Source organism: Acyrthosiphon pisum, chromosome X (genome assembly GCF_005508785.2).
Source record: "Acyrthosiphon pisum isolate AL4f chromosome X, pea_aphid_22Mar2018_4r6ur, whole genome shotgun sequence".
In the NCBI taxonomy this organism is placed as follows: domain Eukaryota; kingdom Metazoa; phylum Arthropoda; class Insecta; order Hemiptera; family Aphididae; genus Acyrthosiphon; species Acyrthosiphon pisum.
The window spans coordinates 73806117-73833016 of NC_042493.1; the positions used below are offsets into that span (position 1 = coordinate 73806117).

A 26900-nucleotide genomic window follows, 5' to 3' on the forward strand; every position below is an offset into this window, starting at 1 on the left:
TGTATTAACTTTTAACTTAACTGAGTTAATCTATAGTTAAATTAACTTTTAACTTTTTGTTATTGGTGTATTTTAACTTAACTTAACTGAGTTAAAAAAAAATCATTAACTTGCCTAGCCTTGTAATAATATTAACTGTGTATTTTGTTGTTTCTAATTCAAATTCAACCTTATAAGGGGCCTGCGCGCGACCTGTTTTTTTGCTCCAAAACAATGCTTTACATGAAAAACTCTCACGCCTCGTAGAGTGATCAGATTTTGATAATTTTTTTTTTGTTAGAAAGAGGAAAACTTCTTACAGGGCGCATTGAACTTTGATTTACAATTTTCTATTTACGAGTTCTATAATAAGCTTTTGAATTTTACAAATTTTTACATGTTTTTGATTCTTAATTCTTTTTTGTTTTTAGTATTGTGATCAAAAATCGAAGTTCAATCCGCCCTGTAAAAAATTGTCCTCTTTCTAATAAAAAAAAAATTATCGAAATCCGACAATTCTATAAAGCTTGAGAGTTATTCCCATAAAGTAATTTTTTTCGATAAAATACACCCTATCAACCACCCCTAAATAGTTATCGGGTAGTAGATTAGTGGAGAAGTCTTATAATTGAGGTAGCAACTAAAATATAAAATTGAATTTTCAAATTTTATAGAATTGTGGAAAATTTGAAAAACTGGCACCGGGATCCTTAAAATTATTTTTTTCTGACATTTATCATTTTAAGGCTGAGTATTTTATGTCATCACAGCCTTATTTCTAAATCTTCTATTTCATATAATTATTTTAGTGTCTAAATACAATATTGTCGTTTAAATTGGTATACCGTATCTCCATACAAACGTTGTTTTGTTGTTTTATTGTTGTCTTATGAGTTATGACGAATTTATTTTAACGGACACCCGGTCAAACGGGGATTTCATGAATGCCGAGTTGGGTCTAGTTTGGTATGCATAATTTAGATGTGAAAGCAAATGGGAATCCAGACGCTAGTCGTGATAGTCTATGTGGTGAAGGAGTCTTTATTGACACCAAAAAACTGAAAACTGTTGCATCATGTCTTAATGATCTCACCTATACTAGCTTATTCAGCTCATAGATCTGTCCGATTTCTAATAAATCGTTTGTTGATGGATTCGTCCCCTTAGTGTTACACCGATTTAAAAATCTGGATATCTAGCAAATTTCAAAAAAATGATACAATTATAATTAAACATTTTGTATAATATAAATGTATAAAACCGTAATAATGTGATTTCAATATTATTATAATTAAAAATTATATAACATTAATATAATAATAGTAATAGGTTTAAAAGTATAGGATATTTTTATAAATCACACATTTTCTAAAAAATACAGCTATGATAAATACAAGAAATTTACATGCATTTCATATGTCATAAAAAAAAAAAATATATAACTAGATGTCAGACTAGTCAGACAGTAATAATATAAAATATAAGCTTTATCTTAGATTGCTAAAAATGTAAAAAAAAACAATTATAGGTACTATAGCATTATAATATCTATAATTAATATTGACGGCGTAATTAAGAGGGTAAGAATGGCGTAATTTTTTATGTCATTTTTCTTAGAAAGGTAGGTTTTTTGAAACTTGGTTTTTTTCAAGATCAAACTCATACTCAAATCCATTTTTACTGGAACTTTTTTCGAATTCTTCTAACATTTTGAACTTTCAACCTTTAGACTATTTAATTCATAAGTCCGTTTTAATTTTAAACAAAAAATATACCCTATTTTAATTATTAAAATGTTATAATATTAATTATTACCGTTCTTGGTAGGTACATAATTTAATGTGTAAAAAATAGATAGGTAGGTATTATTATACATTTTATAATAGTATCGATATCAAACTTGAATTTTCTTGAACTGTTTGAAACGTTTGATTTTAAATAGCATTCGATTTCGAATATTAATTTTAATCGAACTTTAAACTTTTCGAATTTCTCGAATTTCTCGAAGTTTGCAGCGGTGTTCGAGAGTCCGATAAGTTTGATAACCCATCTCCAATGACAGGTGTGTTCTGGACCTTCTTCCATGCCACCTCAGCACTTCTGACCTAGGTGTCGAACAGCTTTTTGGTGTACTCGTAGACGAGGAACAGCACGGCGGACGACGGAACGCACCTGACGAGCGTCGGCGCAAGGCCGCTGTATAGTGCGACCATGCCCTCGTTCCTGTACACGTGCAACATGCACATGGTCCAGCCGCGAGTGGGCATCGCGTCGTCCAGCTGTATCCGAGACTTGACCACGTCCACTGGGAACGTGACCGTCCACAGAAGTACACCGCCCGCGGCTCCGGCCACCGTGGTGGCCAGCAGGCCACAGTCGGCACGGGTTCGACCGGCCGGTTTCAGCGCCTCCCGGACCGCCTCGTACACTCCGAAGAAGCAAAAGTAGCTGGGCATTTCCCGGGCCACTGTCATCTCCAGTCCACGGAATAGACCTCCAAGGCCATGGTGCCTCACGATGTCCTATACAAAAATAAACACGAAAATCGAATAACTCCAACGGCACAATATTTTTTTTTTTTAATACTAAACGGGTATCTTGTGTCATACAGTCATGGCTGAGGTGGATAGGGGGGGGGGGTGGTGGTCATAATAAGAGAAATCTTTACAATATTCTAGAATATAAATAATAATATACATATTGCCAAAATCTTAAAGCCATATGTGCCTGGGACAGTGGGGCGTATTGTTCAGGAATATGTTTATCTGGACGTATTCTGGGAATCTAAAAAATCCTAAAGCAATATTTTCCAGAATGTATTTTTCTAGATCATTAAATGTCTACCGAATCCAACAATGACATCATATTTTCCAAGAATGTATGAATTTATAAATTTATTTAATTTACAATGTAATTATTTATCATAGTTTTGTTATTGAAATGCTACGTGATCAACCCTTATTTATTTAAACAAAAATATTTTATTGTTAATATTATATTGACTCAATCACTGTTATAACTTTTTAATAATAGAATTGCCTATATTAAAATCTCTTCGAAAATGACTGAGAGTTTTTCACAGGTACTCTTTTACTCATCAATGATATATCTACCTTGGTATAGAATAACTATTTTAGCCGTCTGTTCTTATATGGTTAAAAATGGCAGATAAAACCATATTATAATGTGTTAGTTAGTAGTAACTGTACGAGTATACACTATTTAGATATGTTACCGGAAAAGTGCGATTACTGGACCATTCCCGAGTTTCCTGGGTATTTCGAGGTGTGCTCGACCGCATTGGAAAAAGTCCGGAGTTCTACACTAGTTCTTGCTTTGCACATGAACACTGGACAACCCGCAAATCGCACAACACCAGACTGAACAAAGCAATAAATAGTACTTTGGACTTTACCCAATGGGGTCGGACACACTAGCACACCTCGAGATTCCCGGGCATTTCAAAGTGTGCCTGGATAGATACCAGCTATGTGGTTATTTAGGAATTTAGTTTAAATTGATTATCTAAGACTTAGATTCTAAGTGTTACACAAAATAACTCAGAAAACATATCTTGTATGCAATTATGCTGTGTTTAAGACTTTAAGTTTTTGTAACAAGCAACATTAGAATAATTGTATTATTATTCCTATTAAATATACTTTTTGAAGTATTCATTACATCTGCGACAGCATAAACTTCTTTAAATTATTTACTTAACCTAACTTATGATATAGAATTGAATGTGTCATATACAATATGTACCTATATAAGGTATATAAAGAAGCACATTTGAATGTTTATTATGTTTAAAATAAATACATAGTAAAACAAATTAAATTTTGAATACAGCAATTTTCATTTAGGTATTTAAATTATAAAAACAACTAATTTAGGAAAATTATTTAATCAGTTTCATCTTCATGGTAGATAGCTATATAAATTTATTTTAGAAAACTAAAAACAGTTTTGCTTATAAATAGTTAACTTATGTATGTAAGTATATTTACATACTTTTAAGTTTTAACAATTTTTTATTAAAACTTTATAGTTTAATACTATAATAGGTACCTGGAACAACGTACTATATAAGTACCTTATATTAAAACAAAATGAAAAATAAACTAAACAACCAGTCATAGTATTTAATAAGGATATAAACTACACATAAGTTATAATTTTCAAAAGAAACTGAATAAAAAAGCATATTATTATAAATAAATTAAATATAAACAATAAAACAGTACATTATCTATTATGAAAGTTGTTTATAATATTAAGTTTAAACGTCTAATAAAATATTTGTAGTCAATAATATTAGCTAAATCTAATAAACTATGTATCAGATTAAAAAATAGATGTGTTAAAATACAACTTATCTTCGGTTTTTAAACGAAATTAAAACTAGGTATATCCGCCTTTTAATAATTATTATACCTATGAAATTATTATCTTGTATACAAATACATTTATTACTATCATAAAACAATTTTCTAAATAATAAGATGTAATGCATAATTATCTTAATATTTATAATTATAAAATATGTTAAAGGTACTATACAAAACTCCTTTTTTGTTAAAAACTAAATAATAGATAACCGTCACAGTTTTTATACATGGACGTCGACAATGGTTTATTTTACAGGTTGGGGGGGACTCCAGAGCAATCTAACTTGGCCTCCTTAGACCATGAATGAACTGACACTGCATTAGTAAATAATTTACGAACAAATAAAACAGCCTCTTTGTTGGTCTTTTGATGTTTCCGAAAATTCAGTTTTGAAATTTAGAATATTATACTATGGTAATATACTTGTTTTACATAAATAATTTTTTTACGTTGTATAATATACTTAAATTAAGTCTTGTGCTATTATTTCATTGTTTTTCTGTAATCTATTTGACAGTTAGCTTGACACTTTCTTGATTTGGAATATTTAATGAATAGTATTGATAGTATTTTTATGGTTTTTATTTAGTATTAATTTTAAAGACAGTGTTGTGAAATATCAAAATTTGTAACTGATAGGTTATCTCGTATAGAGCATAGTCTTGTAAAGTATTTTATATATTTAATATTAAGCTTAAGGTTTAACAGACAAATCTGTTCACAGTGTAAAGCATTTTTTGATTAAACTTACATCCAAAGTAAAATGGCAAAACCACTGGAAAATAAAACGGCATTATAACCTCGATGAAAACGAGATGACAATTGAAAAATGGTACGACCCTTAAAATTAAATAGAAAAGAAAAAGCCACAATAAATCTTATACAAGTATCAGCCAGGCTCTAGATTGACACGTGGTAACTATTAATAGCAAAACAAGGGCATCTACGTAGGTATGTGTAAAACGCGTGAACTTCATCTTACAATTAAATATTATATTATTATCCGCATAGAATGCTGAAACTATGAAGATGCATAAGAGGAATGCTGCAGCGTCCATGGAATGTTCAGACTCTTTTTCAGTGTCGAAATCATGAAAATAACCTTACCACAGTAAAATTTTTAATAAAAGCGGAAATTTAAACTATCTAATAATCTAAGAAATTATACGACAAACGAAAAATAATATTAACACACTGCAGTGCTTATAATAAAAAATATATATTTTACAGTTAGCCGACTTTTGAAACACACGTCATTATCGGAAACTAACGACCTATATTATGTGGCTATGTAGATAGACTTTTTTTTTCTTCTTTAATTTCCCCACGCTTTGATAATATGGTATTAATATGTTAATAACGGCAAGCACACAAAAACTCCCCCTTAATTTGTTTACGGTCAATAAAATTCACTGGAATGGTCAAATTAGCTATAGAAGCTACCCTCGGGGCTCGACTTATATCCGCTGGGATTCGATAATTTCAAATTATGAACGCTGAACGTATACCGGGGACTTAAAGTTTTAACCCTTCGGAAAAGAGACAAAGAGTATAGAGAGACAGGGCTTTTCAAAAAGATTGATTACTATAGTTATTATATAATATTATAATATTATATTGTGTTGATTTAAGTAGGTTATGCAACTAAATATAGTAGAAAAACACACACACACACACACACAGATCGAGTGACCTCGTCATTTACGTCATTATTTTTAAAGAGGGAATTAAATAATATTCTGAATATAGTTTGTTTTGTACACGTAATCCGGGATTGAAAATCATGAGAGCTATTACTATCGGTAAATAATGACTATTGAGTTCTCACGATTAATAACGATTTTGTTTCCTTATAAACCCATATGTTATTTTTTTTCAATCCATATGGCGTATTCAATAAGTAAATGTTTGTCAAGATAGGTAGTAACTACATAGGTAGTATACATGGTAGCTGTTCACAAAAAATTAATAGTTTATCCATGTCGTTTTAAAATTAAATAATATGTACCATTGTAATACGCACCCATTCATCAACATTATAATTACTCGAACATAATATTTAGCATTTTGACAACTTCATTTTAATCATAAAAAATGTATGTATTAACTAGATGCGATTTATTACTTAAAATTATATTTTTCTTAAAATACTCAATTACTCAAATGTGATAAAAAAAAGCGTGTTAAACAGAAACATGTAAATTGATTCATAACTAACATATTTAAAATAATCGCCTTATTTTATTTTTAAAGTATATTATTTAAAAACTATAAGCCAAAATTCGTTTTAGAAAAACATTTTTCTTAGATTTTAAGTAAAAAATGTAAACATAATATAATTTAATGTTGCGCATCAGTAGGACATACATTTTATTTAAACACATAATTTTATTGAATGCAAATTTGAAATTTCTTAATTTTGACTATAATTGAGCAAATTAATAGAATAAAACATATTTATTTTTATATTTTATTTCTGCATGACTGCAATGTTAATAACATTCTTATACAGATATTTAATATTATAAATTCAATAAGCGTGGAAATAGTATTTGTTAAAATAGTATTTATTTTTTAATTTAAAATAATACGATCTATATATAGGTAGACACGTGAATAAAATTACACGTCGGGGCATACACATAATAATATAAAAATAAATTACGATACATTTTAACACTCATTATTGTTTCATAAATCTCCACATCGATATTTTGTTTTGTAAAAAATTTAAAATTTAAATTTTGCATTTCATTTTAAAATACTTATCATTGTATTTGTATATTACGAGTATATAATGTTGTACCTATGTATTAAATATAATTAAATTGTTCTTATATTCAAGAAAATCCAGAACATTTTACACACAAATCTTTTATGGGATCACTTAACATTTAAAAATCACTTTAGTAATCCAAGCCGTACCTACTAGGAAAAGTTTTTTGAATATAATTATTATCATTAGTTTCAAACTTATATTAAAAACACAATACAACTATCTTGAAGAGTACTTATCATCCAAACACCCAGTCTGTAGACTGTCCACTTTTTTCTGTTATTTGTTTTGGCTTTTTTTTTTCATTCTTAGTTTTTCCTACCTACTTTTTAATATAAATTCGTCACATTTATTTTATAATTTCAATGATAATATTATGTCAAGTGAATAAAATAGGGAAACGACACTTTACAATGATTTATTATTAATGTGTAAGTAAGTTTCGTAAATTATGTTTTGAAATAAATTTATTGTTGTATACATATTATTATATCACCACACAAAAATTGATTTCTGGAATGGTTTGACTAAAATTGAACATGTGTACCTATATATTAGGATTGTCTAGTATGATTTTGGGAAAAATAAAGTATTTTGACTTTTATAGTCTCTGTTTCGAATTATTATGTTTTATTATTGTATGATAAAATAGAACATTTTAAAAGCCATAAGCTTAAAACGAATGTAATATTACTCTAACAAGCATAATAATAAAAAAAAAATTAAAATATTTATTTTGATTTATTTATTACGGCTAGTACCTAGGTATTAATTTTAAAAATTTATCTATAAGAATTTTTAAAAAGGCGTTTTACATTAATGTTTTAATTAGTTTGTTGGACTACTTCTGTTAATTTAAAATACTATGGCTGCATTGGAATCATAGAAAAATGGTATTCATTCTGAACTTTTTAGAATTTTAATTAAAAAGTTTATGCAGTACCTATGTAATATTACTGTACCTATACCTAACTTAAGTAACTCGTTTAAACATTTATGTTTAAATCACTATAAATATATTATAATATATAATCTGATGAATTTGGTATGAATCAATACATCAACATTTAATGTACATTCGTGTATAATTCAACGATTCAAAATTAATATGATTAAATACAAACATCTGATAGCTGCACAATTGCACTGTCAGAATGTTTAGTTATTCATCTCAAAAACCTTTGATGTACAATAGTTTATCACCAGGGGATTGTATATACTTGTCTCTCAGTTGGAGTCTATTATTACTTAAATGGATCAAGTCGGGCTATTGTTTCTGTGTGCCCCAGACATATATACAGTACATTAAACTATGAATTATTAATTCCCCTGTTTAATCTAAAGTTCACAATAAAAACTAAATGGTCTTTGCTATAAGTGCATTTTTTTTATTAGTATTTCACTTATAAATCATTGGTTCTCAAAATTATCATACTAACAATACGCAATCAATTAAAGTTAAAACTTATTCAAAAACCTATTATGCTAACTATAGATCTACATACGAGTGTCGAGTAGTAAAATATTCATTCGTGTACCTTTGATTAAACCCACAAATTACAAATGATTATATAATGAATTTATACGGGGGTTAAAGGTAAATTTTTAAAAATACAATTTCTATAATAACGTTCCTATTCAGTCTTCTGCGGAAAAAAATTAAAAATAAAATTTCAGATAATTATTGATTTAAAACTTTTGCCTACTAGACCTACGAAAAATATACACTTGATTATAGGGATATTTAGTAGGTTTGCAAATAAAAAAAAATATTAGTACCTAAATATTAAATATATTCATTCAAAAAAAGTCTTAAATACTTCTGTATTTGGCTCACTTTTGTGTAAAACTTATTAAATCCTTATTCTGTTGTAAAGTTATTAAAATATTAACAGTTTGTGTAACATTTAAAGTCTTTACTAACCAGATTACTTATATAATCTCTTTAGAATTAAAACCAACCATGCGCATAATATGGTAATTTTATTAAAAAATTGTACAATAAACATATAAGCATATAGGTGGTTTTCGACGAAATTTGTTCATGATAAGTAATAACTTATAAGCTTATATAAGTGTATTTCCATGATGTACATATTGATTAAAAAGTTAAACATGACGCATCCCTGAAAGAATAGTGACACAAATCAAAATGTCAAAATGTTGGGAAATTCACTTTTAATGTTTCATTATGTCATTTTAAATAGGATTTTTAATTAATTTATCATTTTTTATTCTTATATTATTCTTAATATTGTATAGTTTACTCGTATATGCTTCAAATAACAATTTCAGTAATATTTCACCTTTGTTTTATTGTAAATCTGGTTCCAGTTTGACTTGTGTAATTATTTCTGCTTGGAAATTAATATTTTTTGATTTACGTTACATAAAATTAAATAAAATTAGTTCTAATTATATTATTAATAATATATTAATTTAATAATAATATTATTTATAACATTCAAATGTATAACTTTTGAAGAAGCATTAAGGTACTAATACTAGTATTCGAATAAAAAAGTATTAAAAATACTATTATTTATTATTTAGGTATTAACTATTAATATCGAACTATTTTAAAATTATTAGATTTTCAGTTTTCTTAAAAAATTCCAATACAGAAACCATATAAAATTTGATGTGGTATTTTTTTAATTTTAAAAATTATTATTATCTACTTTTACTATACTTACAAAAACATAATATTAGTTTTCAACGAAAACAATATTATTTTTATTGATGTCAATTTTTTGTGAAAAACTATAAATTAAAATTAGTAAAATGGACTTTATGGTATTTTAATACAATTAGTATTTAAATTTTGTTAAAAATACTTTTAAAAAGTATTCAAAATACTTAAGAAATACATTAAAAAAATTGTATTTAGAATAACATATAAATACTTCAAAAAGTATTTAAATACTTGTATTCGAATACTTTATAAGACTGCTAAATATTTGTTATTATTACATGTTTTAACTACTTAATACATTTTAGGTACCTACTTTACCTTAAAAATATATTAGGTAGGTAGTAGTTTTGAGATAATATTTATTGATACAACATAATATTATAATATTGATAAAACTACTATAGTTATTCTTATAATAGGTACAATAGTACCTATTATAAGAACCTAACCCTAACTCAATATTAATAAAATTAAGACAATTTTCCCCATGTTAAACTGTTACTTTTGAGATATGACTTTATTCCGGCTAGAATAATATTGTGTATAACAACATTAGTCAGGTCAGAATATAAAGTCACATCGATGAAGTGTCGGTATTCCAGCTGGAAACTAATAAACTATATTTTATTTAAAGCAGAAATAATGACATTTGAGCTCATACTGTCTTTAATATTATATAAATCAAAAAATGTCAAGCATACTAAAATATAAAGGATGAAATTCAGCATATTTTGATGGTAATAACTCGAAAAACGTATTTTTTGAGTTGTTTAACTATTCTTTCAAGGGTGTGATAATATTTGAAATTAAAAATTACAAAATTATTAAACGTTAGTTTTATGTAAACCATATACCATCTAACCCAATCATTATTTTTAAACTGCATGTTATAACGTGCATTTGTTTTCCACTAAAAATATTTTATATGCTTGAAACACAACAGTGTTGTAGGAATTTCATGGGCCAAATTTGTTTAGAGAAAAAGGGTGTGTGTAGTTAAAATACATCATGAAAATAATAGGAATAAATTACGGTGGGTGCACACTGTTTGTACACATTTTCATAACACATAGCAGGCCATTAGGCACATTTGTGCAACCCGTTTGCGCAATGTTTTTGATAGGTTCATGGTATGTTTGTGCAAAAAGATTATTTAGTGTATCGGTATATATTCTCGAGTAAATGGTTTTCCTCAATTATCGTCAAGTAAAATTGAAGGTCGAAAATCCAAAACGTGGTATTGCCAAAAATCAAAATGTTCACAAATTAAGAAAAACTATATCACGTTCTATGACATGAATTAAAAATTGTAATTGGTGTAATAAAATGTAAAAAATGAAAAAAAACGACTGGCGTTGTCAAAATAAATCTATTTTGAGTTTAAAACTTAGTTTTAATACTTTAAAAAAGTGTTTACAGGCCAAAACGTGGTATTGCAGGTTTTGGAAAGGTAATGGCAATATCACGTTTTGAAGTTGTTTCTATTTTTGTTGATTTAAAACGCATTATTGCCGGCAATACCACGTTTTGAAGAAAAATGTAATATTGGCAATACCACGTCCTGCAATGATAACAAGTATGCCCCAATACAAATAACATGGGCAATTTTATTTGAACATGTAATACCACGTTTTGCATTGATATTAAATTTGGCAATATCACGTTATGCATTGAACATCAGTTTTAAAATCGAAATCGAATTCCTCACATTTTTTTTCATATAAATCGATGTTTAACTCGATTTTCGAAATTTTGACAATACCACGTTTTGGATTTTCACCCTTCAATTGTAAAAATGTACACAAACAAGTTGACGATGTCCTTTTATTACATCAATAGCATTATATGTACAATATATTATATATTAATATATTATATTTTCCAAGTTCACACAGTCTGTAAAATGCAAAAATGTACCAAGTTAATTTTATGTTCCCAATAGAGACGTGTTTATGCATGGATTATAACTGAACCATTCGCCGACCATACTGAAAGTAAATTGGCGGAGTGTAGAGATATTAAGTAGTTAGTTAGTTTTAAATATATTATCAATTCAAGACCATTTTTGTTATTTTTTTTTTGAATAGTTTACGACAATTTAACATGCTGAAAGAATTATATCCAATAACAGGTACCTACCTAGTCTAACCTATGTGAAGGAATTCATAATATTATATTATTTTGTGTTATACTTAATATGCCCACACAGCATTTAACTATGGCATAAATATTTTCAGGAAAACAATATAGTTGTCAAAATATTTGAAAAAGTTGCGTAAATAATAGGGAAATATTTTATTTATAATTTTTGGCCAAGAAGTTCACTTTTCTAAAATATTTTGTAAAAAACATTAACAAAAAATTTTAATCATATTTTTTTAAAAAACATTTTCATGGAAACAAAAATATTAAGTCAACATTTTTGTGCAATATTTTATTATTTTATGAGAATAAAATATTTATACAATATTATTAGTCAAATATTCATTATTCAAGCACTCCAAAATATTCACAAAATATTATCATTTTCCAAATGCTGTGTGGGTGTTTTCTATACATTTTTGTTACATACCTATTATTATTACAATTCCATTGATACCCGTGGAATAAAAATTATAATTTAATAGTTTATATGCATTTTAAATACAGTTCAAAGAGGAATGGAGTAAGTACAGAATCTTGGACATAACCTGTTAGCATCAATGTTCAAGGTATTTAAGATTTTTTTAATGTAAATTCTGATCATTATTATGTGTATTCAATGCTTGTCTTTGCACTGTATACGCATTTTCATCACGTAAATAGGGAAATATGGTCGGTAATATTCTGTGCTCAAAGTCTTGACTAAGTTAAGCAATCCTCAGTAAAAGGTGTTCTATCAATTTTATTTTTATTTTCATTAATGTAATTAATGAGCACTTCCTAAAAGTAGGCGTTATATTTATTTTTATATAATTTCTGTTATATAAGTGTGCAATATACTTCATCGAGTTCAATAACTTTTTTATCAAATACTTAGGCATGCTTTGAACAGGCTAATTTACTTACATTTTCATTAATGACAAAAGATAATTGTTTACTTTAAAATTTTAGAACTTAATTTAATAAACGGAAATTAAAATACCCGTACATATAACATAACAATATATATTATATTATTATAGTATATACGTTATACAGGTGGAATCAACAAACTGTTTGTTAAATATACGAATTATACTTTGTTAATTTCAAAAATAAATACCTTTATGTTTCAATGTTTCATAATAGTTTAACAGAACTGAATATTAGTCATACAAATTGCAATACCTACCTATACTTAAATCTTTAATTATATTTTGTGTTAAATGCATCTACTACTCAATATATAAAGTTTCATCAACTATTAAACTATTACCTATATGTAATATTATTATTAAAGGACTCAGATGTTTAAGATTTTTGATTACTTTTATAGTTTTACGGAATGTATAATTTCATTTTGTATTTTCAAATCATTCTTGTATTTTTAATGACAATTTTTCTGTGAATGGCCAATAATACACAGCTAATTATACCTATAGGTATCTTAATTATATAATTTATAACTATTTCAGTTTTGTGAATCCACGCAAAAGTTAAATTAAATTTTTTTTAAATGACAAAATATTGAGCACTATTCATTGCAGGTACTAGTAAACAATGTGTATCATACATATTTTCATTATATTTTTAAAATGTAATCGTTGGCTATGTATTGAATGCGGAATCACTACAATCAATATAATATTGTTAAAAAAGATAAAAAAAAAATAAAAAATGTTCATAAGTACTCGTATTTTATAGTGCAATCTATATAATGCATCATTTCACGTTGAGATTCATTTTTAAATTATATAGAGTAATTTTTTTATCGCTTTCGAATATTAATAATAATATTATATGTTATTTAGTTCATGGCAGTCATATTATGTTAGGCCATGGTAGGTACCAGGTACCTACATCAAAAGATAACACTTTATTGTTGTTTGCCGGATGAAAATAATTACTTATCTATGATCAAAATATCGAGAGGATTATCCGTTACCATCAGAAACGAAAAGCCGAATTCCCATTTGTGTCTGATGAATTAATTAATGTACATTTTACGGGTTATATTATACTGAAAGGGTTGTTGCCTGTTGGCAAACATTGTCAAATTGACCTGGCCGCGATTGCAGGGAAGACTCAGTGTGGATTAAATTATACTATTTCGCGAGACATTATAGGTGGGTATAGTGGGTGCCTACGTGTATTAAAATTATCAGAGCTCAAAGCCCGTTAGACAATGACATTGTATACGGGCCAACAATAATTTTCAGCCTGCAATGTGCGGTGCAAATGTTGTGCAAAATATAATATAGCATTACAAAAATATTTTTAATTTTGACTAGGGATCTAAAGTCATTAGGTATACCTACATATAAAACTGTCTACTAAAAATGTTTATTATAACATAAAAAAAAAATACTGACATAGCTGAGGCTATCAAGATGTTATATTCGTCCCATTTCGCTCACCTCAGTTATAGAGGACAATTTTGTTGGAATATTATAATTTAATATATTTCAAAACAATGATGAGTATAATATTTGTGTAAAAGTTTTTAGAAACGATCTTGGGTGTAGCTCAATATACCCATTAAAATAATAGTGTGTTGTTCTTTAAATTTATATCAAGTATAATATTTTAATAGAACGTTACACCACAGAATAGATGAATCGTATAGGTACTATGTGTCTCACTACGCCCTCATTTATTGTATCAGTCACACAAATATGTAACATAGGTTATAAAATATTTACGTTCAGCAGTTCACGTTTAGTTTCGTTGGTTTTAATATAAGAGGGAATTGACTGTGATCATCAAACTTAAAGGTACCAAACAATATTGTCTGTGTTGTACAATTTTAAAATACTCGTAACTATTTCTTTAAAATTATGATAGTTCGGCCGCAACGTTCAACATGAACACACGCACGTCGTAATCGTCTGCGTTCCGTTATCTTATCGCTATTACATAATTTGTCACAATAACATTACGTCATTATCATGCCGCGTACTCCTAATTCAACGAAGCGAAACCTATCTACCAGTTCGCCCAGTCAAGTCGACAAAAACACAAAAGTTTTTATCACCCCGAACCGTTACGCCATACTCAACACCGATGAAGACAAAGTACTCACCACACCTTCAACTGGCACCACGGAAGATCCGGACAGTATACCTCACAAAGTTCACAACGCTAAACCCGTGACCCCTTCTATCCACATCAAAAACATATCCAACTACTCAGCATTCAACACCGTTCTAAAAAATATCACCGGACCCAATGGTTTCACCTGTAAGTCAACTCCGTCATACCTCATTGTATAACCCACCGACAAACGAACTTACAATGCAATAATAGATCATTTACACGAAACAAGCGCTTGTTTTCATTCGTTTACCCCCCCCAAACCATCGCACATACAGAGTCATCATCAAAAATCTACATAGTTCCACCTTACTCACCGATATTACTTCTGCTCTTACTGAACTGGGACATTCAGTCAAGAGTATTCCCAGTGCCAAAAACAGGAACAACTGCCCACTTCTAGTATTCTTCGTGGATATCCATCAGCAAGATTATAACAATGATATCCATAATATAACATGTCTTCTCAACACAATAGTGAAAATCGAAAAACCAATTAAAAAAAGACGTGGCCCACCGCAATGCCATAATTGCCAAGACTATGGACATACAAAGAATTACTGCAACCATGAAGCTCGATGTGTCAAATGTGGTGAAAACCACCTGACAAACGAGTGCACCAAGAACCGAAATAGTCCAGCCAAATGCGCCCTATGCGCCAAAGACCACACCGCAAACTTCAAAGGATGCCCAGCATACGAGTCTATAGTTAAAAAATCTGCTCAAAAGTTTCAACCAATCAAAGACCCTGACCCTCACTTTCAACAGTCTCAACCCAGAACCAAATCACACGCAGCAGAAGCCACCAACAACCAAAATAAAATCACAGAACAATTATCAAATACCTTTTCAAAACTCATATCCAATTTAAGCTCTTTAACTAATCCATTAATTTCCCTCCTTACCACAGTCTTAAATACACTAATAACTAAAGGCATTATCTCCCCATAATACTAACACACACTGTCTCATAATACCTACATACCTACAATATCTTATCTTTTTTCAGACCTATCCTCATTAATTTTATCTCAAATTTATATTATTATTACAACAATTATTAACATTACTTTCTTTTAACCGTATCAGTATTATATTTAATACCTTGTAAGAACATGCAATATGTTTACACATTGTAAAGTTTAATAAATAAAAAAAAAAAAAAAAAATATGATGTATCTACAAAACCTCTAAAACAATACATAGAATAATAAATATGATACCGTGATCTTTAATACAGTTTAATAATAGGCCAATTCTCTGTTATAATAAAACTAACAAAATCAAACGTGAAACTGAAAGTAAATTTGCTATTTTACGAACTTCACAAGACGGAGACAACAACCCGGCGGGTGTGGCATCCTCTTAATTCAAATACCTACCTATACAATATTTGCAGTTTGTATAAATAAATAATGTTTAACTGCTCTTACATATTTGAGATTCATGAGCCCCACTGGTGTTTGCACAAAATAATAGGAACGAATCTTATAATAAACTCATAAACTGAGCCAATTATGCCCGTTTAAGTATTATGAAAAACGTTAATTTATTTCGAAATACATAACGTTTAAAATAAACACTATGCTCTAAAATATTCAACGAAGTTTCATGGAAAACTATAAAAGTTTAAGTGAACTAAATAAAATAAATCACAATAAGATTATTTATGTAGACACAGTAAATATTATAATACTTACACATTTTATAATCCTTTATAACAATTATTATTAAATCCAGAAGTGAAATTATATGTTGAATACCAGCTTTTAAATCCCTTTGTTTTCACGAACACAAGACTTGGGAAAACTCTTACAAACATAACCATCATAACGAAAAAAATAGTTATAACTTATGAATGAATATCTCACCACTAAAATGTGGTGTAAAACCATACCTTGCAGTTTCGTAAAAAGTCTACCAATTGTGCTTTGCTAACAGAAATGAACTAGGTTTTTTGTAAAAAAATAATTAAATATTTAATTATCATTATTATTAATATAATTAATAAATAAACTAGTTTTAAAATATCATAATAATTTTTAATTTTCGAGTAGATTTTAATAATAATATGTTTCAAAATAAATATTATGGAACCACTATACTATTTAACTGCTTATATATGTATTGAGTAGTGTGTATGATATATTGATATGTCGTACCATTGAGTATTAATAAATAAAATGTACTCGATGGTCATATACATATGATGTTTATAATATTAATCTATTCCACTCATAATAGTAGGTATATACATATTATACCTAGTATAGAAAGTAGGTACATGTAATATTAATATTCTAGAAAACATTGCAATTCATTTTAGTTGGATAAAGAAACACTTAAAAAATAAAATACTAATGCAATTGAATTTTATACACTGATACAGATAAAATACAATACAAAATAACTAATCCTCACACTCAGTGATCAAACTTTAACTAAGTTTGAAATTTTTAATCATACCAGAAGAAAAATATGTTTATTAATTAATATAAAATATATACACAAAAATGTTTTTAAAATCTTTATTATTGAGTTATAAAGTAACGAAAAAAATAATATAGAGATATAAAGAATTTAAGCACCTACATTGATATGCATAATAATATCATATTTATTTGCAAGCATAGATTTTATGAAATAAAAGCATTTTGTAAAAAAGTATGTATTGTGGATGTCCAAATATATTATTTTTTCAATGAAATATTTTCTCTATTTATAAAATTACAATTTATTATATAAAATTAAAATTGTATTTTCTTCATAAACGTACTTGAATATTATATTTAATAATTATAGCTATAATTAATTTAAACATAATATAATACAATTTAACTGATCATAATGTTATTTTAATACAATAGTATTCGATTGTATAGAGTAGTGTTAATGAATTTAATTTAAATTCGTTTTTAGTTTAATAATTTTTTTTTTATTAAAAATAATTATATGCGTGCACCCACGGAAATATGATGGAACTTAGCAACAATAAAACTGTGTAATATATTGTGTATGTAAACATAATATAATATCTTTTAAAATTGTCTCAGACATTTGGAGAAATATTTACTTTGTCAAATTAACATTAATCAAAATAGTGTCGTAATACAAATATTTATTATGATGTTTGTTGTGTAACAAATTATACAACAGTACAACAGTAATTTAATAGATTCATCAAGTGGTATATTATTAATGTAAAATCTAAAGTACCTACTATTACATGTATAGGTATCACTTATATACACAGTGATTTCAATGTTGAAGACTTAGGGCTAGTAAAAAAAAACCAACAAAGAAAATACTTACAAGATAAATATTTTTAATATTGATTTATTATGATCATAATATTACTATTATTACTGCCCGAATTTTCTAATTATTATAATAATATATTATTGAAAATAGTATTATTAATAAACCTTTGTGTTGACATTTTAAAAGTTGTTTGAGAATATCTTTTATTACTCGATATCAAAGTAAATTTGATTTTATGGAAAAATACAATATTGCAATATTAATATGGTGAAACAGGGCTATTCAATTTATCAGCCTTGTGGCTTAAATAAAATGGGTCCCTGCTGTAATCAATTTATAAATATAAATCTTCTATCTTGATCGTTAATTTAGTATTTGAAATTGAAAAACAAGAATATAATTATTTTTTATGATTGAACAATAATAAGTAAAATAAAACCATTCACCATACTATTCTTTACCTACTTATTAACTACATTCAATTATGAAATGAATAATATAGAAATTACATTTTTTGAATTCTATCAAAATAATACCACATGTTACAACAAATTTAAAGTATCATGAAAATAATATTAAATGACTAGAAGCTAATTAATTTTTGGTCGTTGTCTACTGACAATCTCTTAAAACAATCCTTTGTGTTTGGTTGAAACTTTATGGTCAACAGTTTGCAACCGACAACAGTTTTCCTTGTGGTTGGTGATTACATTATGTCTAGGTAGACGTTTAAGTGAACGAGGAAGAACCGTTATTCACGATTAAAATGCAATAGTATCTGAAAATGTTTTTGCTGAAACAATACAAGACCTACTTTTATAAAAACCACACCCAAACTCTGAATTAAATTTGTACCTACTTAGTGATCCATCATATTATCATATCGTAATACGATTTCAAACGCATTATGTATTTTTTTTAAATACAATTTGATATGTACTTATAATACATCAATTTCAATAAATCATAATATACGATAAACATTTTTGGTACAACGATGATTTTTTAAAATTAGTTAAACACAAAACCGAGAAGCTTCAGTTCAATTCTATTGTGTAACACTGTAACTGATTATAACGATATCAATGCATCAATCGTTAGATAAATTCTTTAATAATTATCAATCTTTTATACACTAATTTGGTATATTTTGAATTAAAATTTAAAAGAATACATCTTTAAAGAACAGAGGTATTTTTGAAAAATTGTTCTTATTTTTATCTCAGAAGTCAACCTTGTCATAAATCTTATCATAATTCACTGTCTCGTAGTGTTTCCTGATGAACTTTTTTCTTTTTCAACTACTCGAACATATGGGTTTTAAGATTAAGTGGCAACAGTGCCAAGTCTGTAGAATAACTTCCGGTTTAGGACAGATGTTAAATTGTTTTCTTCCTATCATCATCACAAAACTATATTCATGAACAATTTTAAAACAATATACATAATATGTGTTTGTTTTTCTAATATAATTCTGCAGACTAAAAAAAAAAAATCTTATAGTTGTTAATAATTATTATTCTATTTTAAGTTAATGTACCTAATATTAATTAACAACCTTTTAGTTGGATATAGTCAGTTGGCCATTTGTTATTATGTTAAATGTATCAAATTTTAGAGTTAGGTAAATTAATGATTACTTAGAGTTATAATATATTTATAATACTAAAAAATAAAATTGCATTTAATGTACCTATCACTGATCAAAAGAAGTTCTCTTTTGAATACAAATTGTTTTGGTATCCTATGTACATCAAATAATACAAAATTGTTATGTATATAAAAAATAATCATACAATATGTTTATATGTTAAAATGTTTAATACGAAATTTCCTAATATTAATGTGGATGTTATAAGTGTATGCAGTGGTGTGTAGTCAACAGTAAGTTTTATTCATGAAATATGTTTTACATTTTAATGCAACGTATTTAATTATTTAAATACATAAAAAAAATATTTTTAAAAATGTTATAAATTCTTGCAATTAAATACAAATTGTATTAAAACTCGCAATTTGCCTGACTGAAGTATACAAAAGTATGTTTAACGAATGCGATGTCTATTATAATATACGTTTTTATAAAATGTTTATTTGCTGTAATATATTAAAAAAGGTAACGGAACAGATTACTACGTTATAGGTAGTAATTAATTATAATTAAAATTTAAATGTAGGTATATAATTATAAATTATTCAAATAACAGACCTGGACGATGAATATTTTTTAATTGTTACCTACTGAATAAAACATTCTGTCATCGGTTATGTTCATCAATAGTGAGCAGAATTTTTTTTCTGGACCTACAGTCTTGTTTTTATAAGTAGTCACTCAGCTCACATTGATACATTTTTCGATATACTCACAGAGCATTTATAGTAGCAACTAAATCGGGTTTCCAATTCGAGTGGTGCACAGTTCCATTCCAATTCATAATAAGTGTATTTTATATACTCAGAATAAAATGCCTGAAGTGACTATTGTGCTTTCTCTCAATCCAATAGGTAGTGGTTGTTCGGCTGCAAACAATTTTATGTGAACGATGTAATTCAGCTCACTTGCTGCTAAAATACCGTGATGATCGGCATTCAAAAAGCAGTCAACTTGATATAAGTCAAAACTTAAATGTTGTAGACCTTTTTTTAAACAATGACCCCACGGGAATTATTCATCCTTTTAAGAATATCAGTCAAATCATACTTATGTCTTAAGTCAGACAGTTTCGTTAATCAATATCGTCTAACAACACCACATAACCACCTACTGTATTTCAAATACCATGTCGCTCGGGAGAGGAGCTCATAAAATCCACGCGAGAACCGTCCCTTCAGCGACCGGAGTTACCACACCGGATCACCGATATTTACGATATCTACCATTGTCTGATCCGCACTAGTATAATGGTAAGGTTCTCGATTAGATACCACCGATTTCCAGTCATTCGATCAAAATAATTGGGAGTTCATAAATATATTTTTATTTAAATCTTCACCGAAATAATAAAATAGTATAACCATTTTATCGAAATAAACGATAATCGATTATTGAAAAACAAAAAAACCCATAAGATATTAGAATATCTACCCAATTGGCTAAACTAAAGATATAAGTCAGAACTAAAATATTAAAAACAAAATTAGATTTAAGTCATTATAAATAGTATAGGTAATACTTTACATACTGCAGGGCCTATTAATTAATGAGGGGTGAAAATCATTGTTCAATGAAATCCACATGTTTTTAGTATAGATATGATCTTGTATTTTAAAAGTCTTAAATGTTGTACATTTAATAATGAACAATCAAAAAAATTAGTAAAATATCTTAAGATTTCCTATAAAGTTAATAATTTTTATAATTTTGATAAAGTTAACAAATCTACAAATTTAAAGATAAAGTTATGTCAAATCGCACAATTTCCAACAAATAACACAATTTGAATAAATTGGTCAATATGATATACGTTGTGGAAAAATAATGGAACGTACTATTTCCCAAAAAAGGTTTTTAATTTATGATAAATTCAAGTGTGACTGTGTGGACCGCCTTATAGCAACATAATTTAAGGGTTGAAAGTTAGGGATAAACACTTCTAGAATCTCTAGAAATCTGTCGATAAAATTTGTATTATAAACGGTTCAGTAGTTTCTGAGTGTATAGAAAACAAAGAACCAAACATTAATTTATATATATATTATAAACTAGTCATAAACATGTACAGGTACGATTTGCTATCATAAATATTTAGAAAAGTTGTTTATTATTAATAATAATCAAAATTATCTATATTTAACTGTTGGTAATTTTCCACTCACTTTTAAATATGATTTAGTCAATAATACTTACTTAAATACAATAATATAAACATTTACAAACATAAAATTTGGGAATAGTGCGTTTGAGTTTAATGAAACCTTGTTGGCAGTATATCAATATGAATAATATGAGAAGTAGTACGTTTTTCTGTAACGTTGAAATAGTACCTTTTGGAAAAAAAAGATTGACAATATAGTTAATTTTGTTCTAACTTTGATAATGATATCATATTGGTTAATATGGGCAATAGACAATAGAACGTTTTTAAGAATGTTTAAATTATTCTTTAATTTACAAAGATTAATTCATTGGAAATACTACGTTTTGAATTAACTGATATTTTTTTATAATGATTTATTCCAAAAATAATCATTTTTTCATTTGTTTTGTGACACCCATTGATTCCCCGTAATGTTTGCAGTATAATAATATGATGTCTAACTGAATTTCGATAAAAATGCCAATACTACGTTTTCGACAGTTATATACGACATTTAAATCGGTGCAGGAAAAGGGGCCTGCAGAATGTAGATTATGCACTACAAATCGTACACCATTCCAGGGCCTCTGATACATTCGATCATGTTATTTTTATTTTCAAAATATGTTTTATAATTTGGAATTATTGTGAGATCATATTTTCAATACAAAACTGTCAATACAAAATTATTGTTTGTAGAAAATATAAGTGTTTTTTTTTCTTGAATCGATGTTGATTAGTTCAATCATAAGTATTTTCTAGCTTAAACAATCGATGGGCATACAGATGAAACTGCTTTGTTATCAAAAATATATCTTAGATTTGTTGTTTCTAATATTCCTGTAACTCTTATCAATTCCACTTACAATTTGTTAAATCACACCCTAACACGTAGTTGGCACTGGCAAACGAGGATCATTCACTGCTATTTTGTGTCTAATCGACTTATTATTCGATATTTTCAAATTGCACTTATGCTTAACTTTTTATTAATTATTATTTTGTCTTGGAGCTTTCGAGTGCGTCTTAAAAAGATATGGGGATAATATTCTGAGTGTGTCTATAAAAAAGGTATAATCTGTATGCGTATAATCTACTTGTAACATACATATTATTATTATGGGATTGAAAACAAATAAATACAGCATAAACAAACATTATCAATAGGGGAAAAAAATTATAACATACATTTATCGAGGGTTATTAATAAAAAAAATTGATAAATTTACTTTTATTAAACTAGCATAAAAATAGCACTATTTAAAAAAAATCTTAATTTTATTTAATTGTATAAAATGAATAACAACCTCTGTTACCTACTGGTTATTATAGGTAGTATTTTAATTGTATTATTTTATTTTGTTTATATTATACTATAGTATATTGAATTACCTATAATAATATACATTTTTACACTGTATACATTTTATTATTTAATATTAATATTTTTCTGCCACTATCTATCTACAATGTATATGGAATCGAGAAACCTCCATTTAAAATATTTTATAATAAAATATACAAAACTTATTTCTATATAATAGGGACATTACATATTTACATCATACATTTGTTTTAAATTGATTCTTAAATTACATTTTCACGAAATCAGTTGTCTATTTTTCGAATATTCTGATATCGTATTCAATAATATACTTACTTTTTTTTCAGATTTAGCAATCTAATTTTTGTTTTAAGTATTTACTATTTGATAAGAAGATTGAATTCAAATCATTTATGGTATGAATTGTTTTTAATATTTCTAAAAATCAATATACGGGTGAGGTGTACAGAACTACAAAGTAAAGATACGGACGCAGCCGGGCACCCACCAAACTTTTCAGCGATTACATTACACGGCCGCCTTTGGAAAAATGAATAGATGTACAATTTGAAAAATCAGACGCTGGCGGGTGACACAAATTCAATTCCATCGGGCTCGTCCGATCAAGCGAATAAAATTAAATTCGTATAATATACTAATGTATTACCTTGGTGACGCGGTACACGGAACCTTGGAACCGCTGCCCGCGGGATTCAGCCAGCTCACGACCCGCTTGCAGCTTGATCTTGACCAGTTCGGCAGGGCACAGGACCACGGACGAGAACACGGACGCCGCGCATCCGGCCACCGCGTTGCTGAGCGCGTCCATCTGCTTGGCGTCCCGGGCCCCTGTGACCGCGGCCACTGCGCGCTGGCACAGGCCGTAGCACGCGAACAGCACCGAGTTCTCGGCCACACCGGCCACCATGGCCGGCGACGAACCGGCGTACAGGCCACGCAGACCGGACTTCCGGTACGTGTGCGCCAGACATTGCGCGGGTCCGGAGTAAAGGCCTCGTAACGTCTGCAGCTTGGTCTTGACCGTGTCCAGCGGCTGGCCGACCAGCACGACGGCCACGCCGGCCAGTGAACCGGCCAACAAGTCGGACAGGCCGCTGCCGGCGCCATCGGATCCGGTGATAGCGTCTGCCGCCATTGCGTCGCCGCCAGGGCTCATCATGTCGGGACCGGTCGCTGCGGGTCGATGGCGCTTACGACGTTTATTGCGGTGATCGCCTCTATAAACACGTCTGGTCAGTTAAGAATTGTTTAGATTTGTGGGCTTCGCTCAGACTTTGGCTCGTCAGTTCAATCGAAGAAAATGATATTATTACGGTGACGACTCGATTTTCGATATTATATTATAATAATAAAATTGTGCACACGATGTTAATGTTGGAACGTCACGCGTCTTGCTTTTGATGTTGACATGTGTGGATTGCCCCGATACGCTCGTGGTTATATTGTTATTTTTAGGATTTTTTTTTCAACTGTTGTATTCTTGATTCACATAAACTACACACAAGGGCCAGAGATTAGATAGCGAAAACAGCGATCCGACCTCTCGACACCAGATTAACTCCATTATTGTTGTTGTCATGATAAATATTATTATTTATACTATTCTACCAACTGCGACGTATGACTACATCAAGTATAGGTAGTGCCACAAATCCATCGTCGATGCGTACAAATGTAAATCATATATTTTGATTTCGATTTCAGCGCAGAGTAGAATCACGCGTTGGACACTGTGCTGTTACTAAAAGACTAAAATCAAATAAATATTGGGCTGCAGATGTTGCAAGGTAATATTGAGTTGGTATCCTTTCACGTTGATGATACTTAATTATTGGTGTGTTGACTATTATTGGTGCCCTAGGACAATCATATTATTTAGAGGCCCAACAAGTCGACATATCATTTCATGATATAGGATATATGTCATTTTTTTTAACTGTATTTATAATTTTTTTTCACCTTTATATTTTCTATATAAGTATACAAGATTTGTGTAAATAAATAAACAATTAGGTAAAATAAATTATTTAAACAATTAACTAAAAATAGTTTATGTCAACTTATAGTGCATTGAGTCACATTAAACTCGTATTATGATTATGTATACTATACTAATGATTTATTAGTTATAAATCTTACTCAAATAAGTTTTATAAGTTAAAAGCTTTCAAAATTAGGTAAGTATGTTATCCATTGTATATTCCTGGCCACTTCATCTTCAATACCAAAATTATATTAACAATGTTGATAATTTTTCGATGTGCAATTATGACAATGACAGTAAATATTTAAACTAGTTTCAACACAGAAAACAATTTTTTTCTGCTTGCTTTAGAATATGGTGAAAAAAGGCAATTCCAACGTTAGATAATGTCGTGGTTAAGGACGCATTATTGAGATAATTTCGTAACATTTTTATTCATTAGAAAAATATTTTAAAATTATAACTTATTAAATTTTTTCACCAAATAGTTTTTCCAAATCCTCTATATAAATATTCGCTAACTTGAAGTTCTAACCCTGTTTTATGGAAGTAAAATGGTTTGATATTTTTTATTTCAGGAAAAATCGAAATTTTCACATATTTCTATAATATATTATTTTAATAAATTATAATAATACATTTTTTATTCTTAATTTTAACACTATTAGTGAACCAAATTTTTTATCAGCATAAAATATTTCTACATTTAATTCTAAATTACTTCAATAAATATTGTATACGCCGCGCCACACTTACTTGAAAGTTGAAATTCATTAAAAAAACATTTCAAATCATTTTTGTCAATTATGAATATAATATATTATTGACATATAAGGACACCCCATATGATATACCAATATTAATTAGTTGAAAGATTTTTGATCTTACATAGAATATTTCTAAGATCAATTAAAAGACAATTCCAATGATTATATTTTACTGTCTATTGATTTTTCTTCATGTATAATAACAATATTTATACGACTTCAAGAATCCCAGTTAAGCCAATCTTAAATCTTAGTTGATTTTCATACTGAATCCCATGATGATTAACGAATTGGACTTCCGTTTTTTTTTAACGTATTTAGTCATGAAATGTTTTAAATAGATTAAAAATATATTTTTGAAATTAATGAATAACAAATATATATATTTCAATATATTTCAAAAATCTAATATGTATAAGAGTCTGGAACCTTGATTATTTTTACGGTTCCGATTCCTGTTTTTAAAAATAAAATGTAGATTCTGATTTCCTTTCAGTACTAAAAAAATAAAATTTTTAACCGATTTTGGTTTTATAAAAAAATTATAAAGTAAAAGTATTGGTTCCGGCAAGATTCCGGTTTTTAAATGGTTCCAGCGAGTTTCTGGTACAAAAATGAATTTAAATAATATATAAGAGTTCTGGTGAGATTTCAGTTCCCAATATTCAAAGGGTTCTGGTTCCAAAACCA

General features: G+C 28.2%; 1 protein-coding gene across 1 annotated transcript; it reads right to left on the reverse strand.

Annotated features, from left to right (window-relative positions):
• Nucleotides 1-1244: 1244 nt before the first annotated feature.
• LOC100574101 (mitochondrial ornithine transporter 1) lies at nucleotides 1245-24993 on the reverse strand. Its single transcript, XM_003247044.4, has 2 exons — nucleotides 24106-24993; nucleotides 1245-2501 (listed from the first exon to the last, which is right to left on the reverse strand). Exons 1-2 carry the CDS (start codon nucleotides 24616-24618, stop codon nucleotides 2085-2087), a joined length of 930 nt encoding a protein of 309 aa, XP_003247092.1. The 5' UTR covers nucleotides 24619-24993; the 3' UTR covers nucleotides 1245-2084.
• Nucleotides 24994-26900: the final 1907 nt, after the last annotated feature.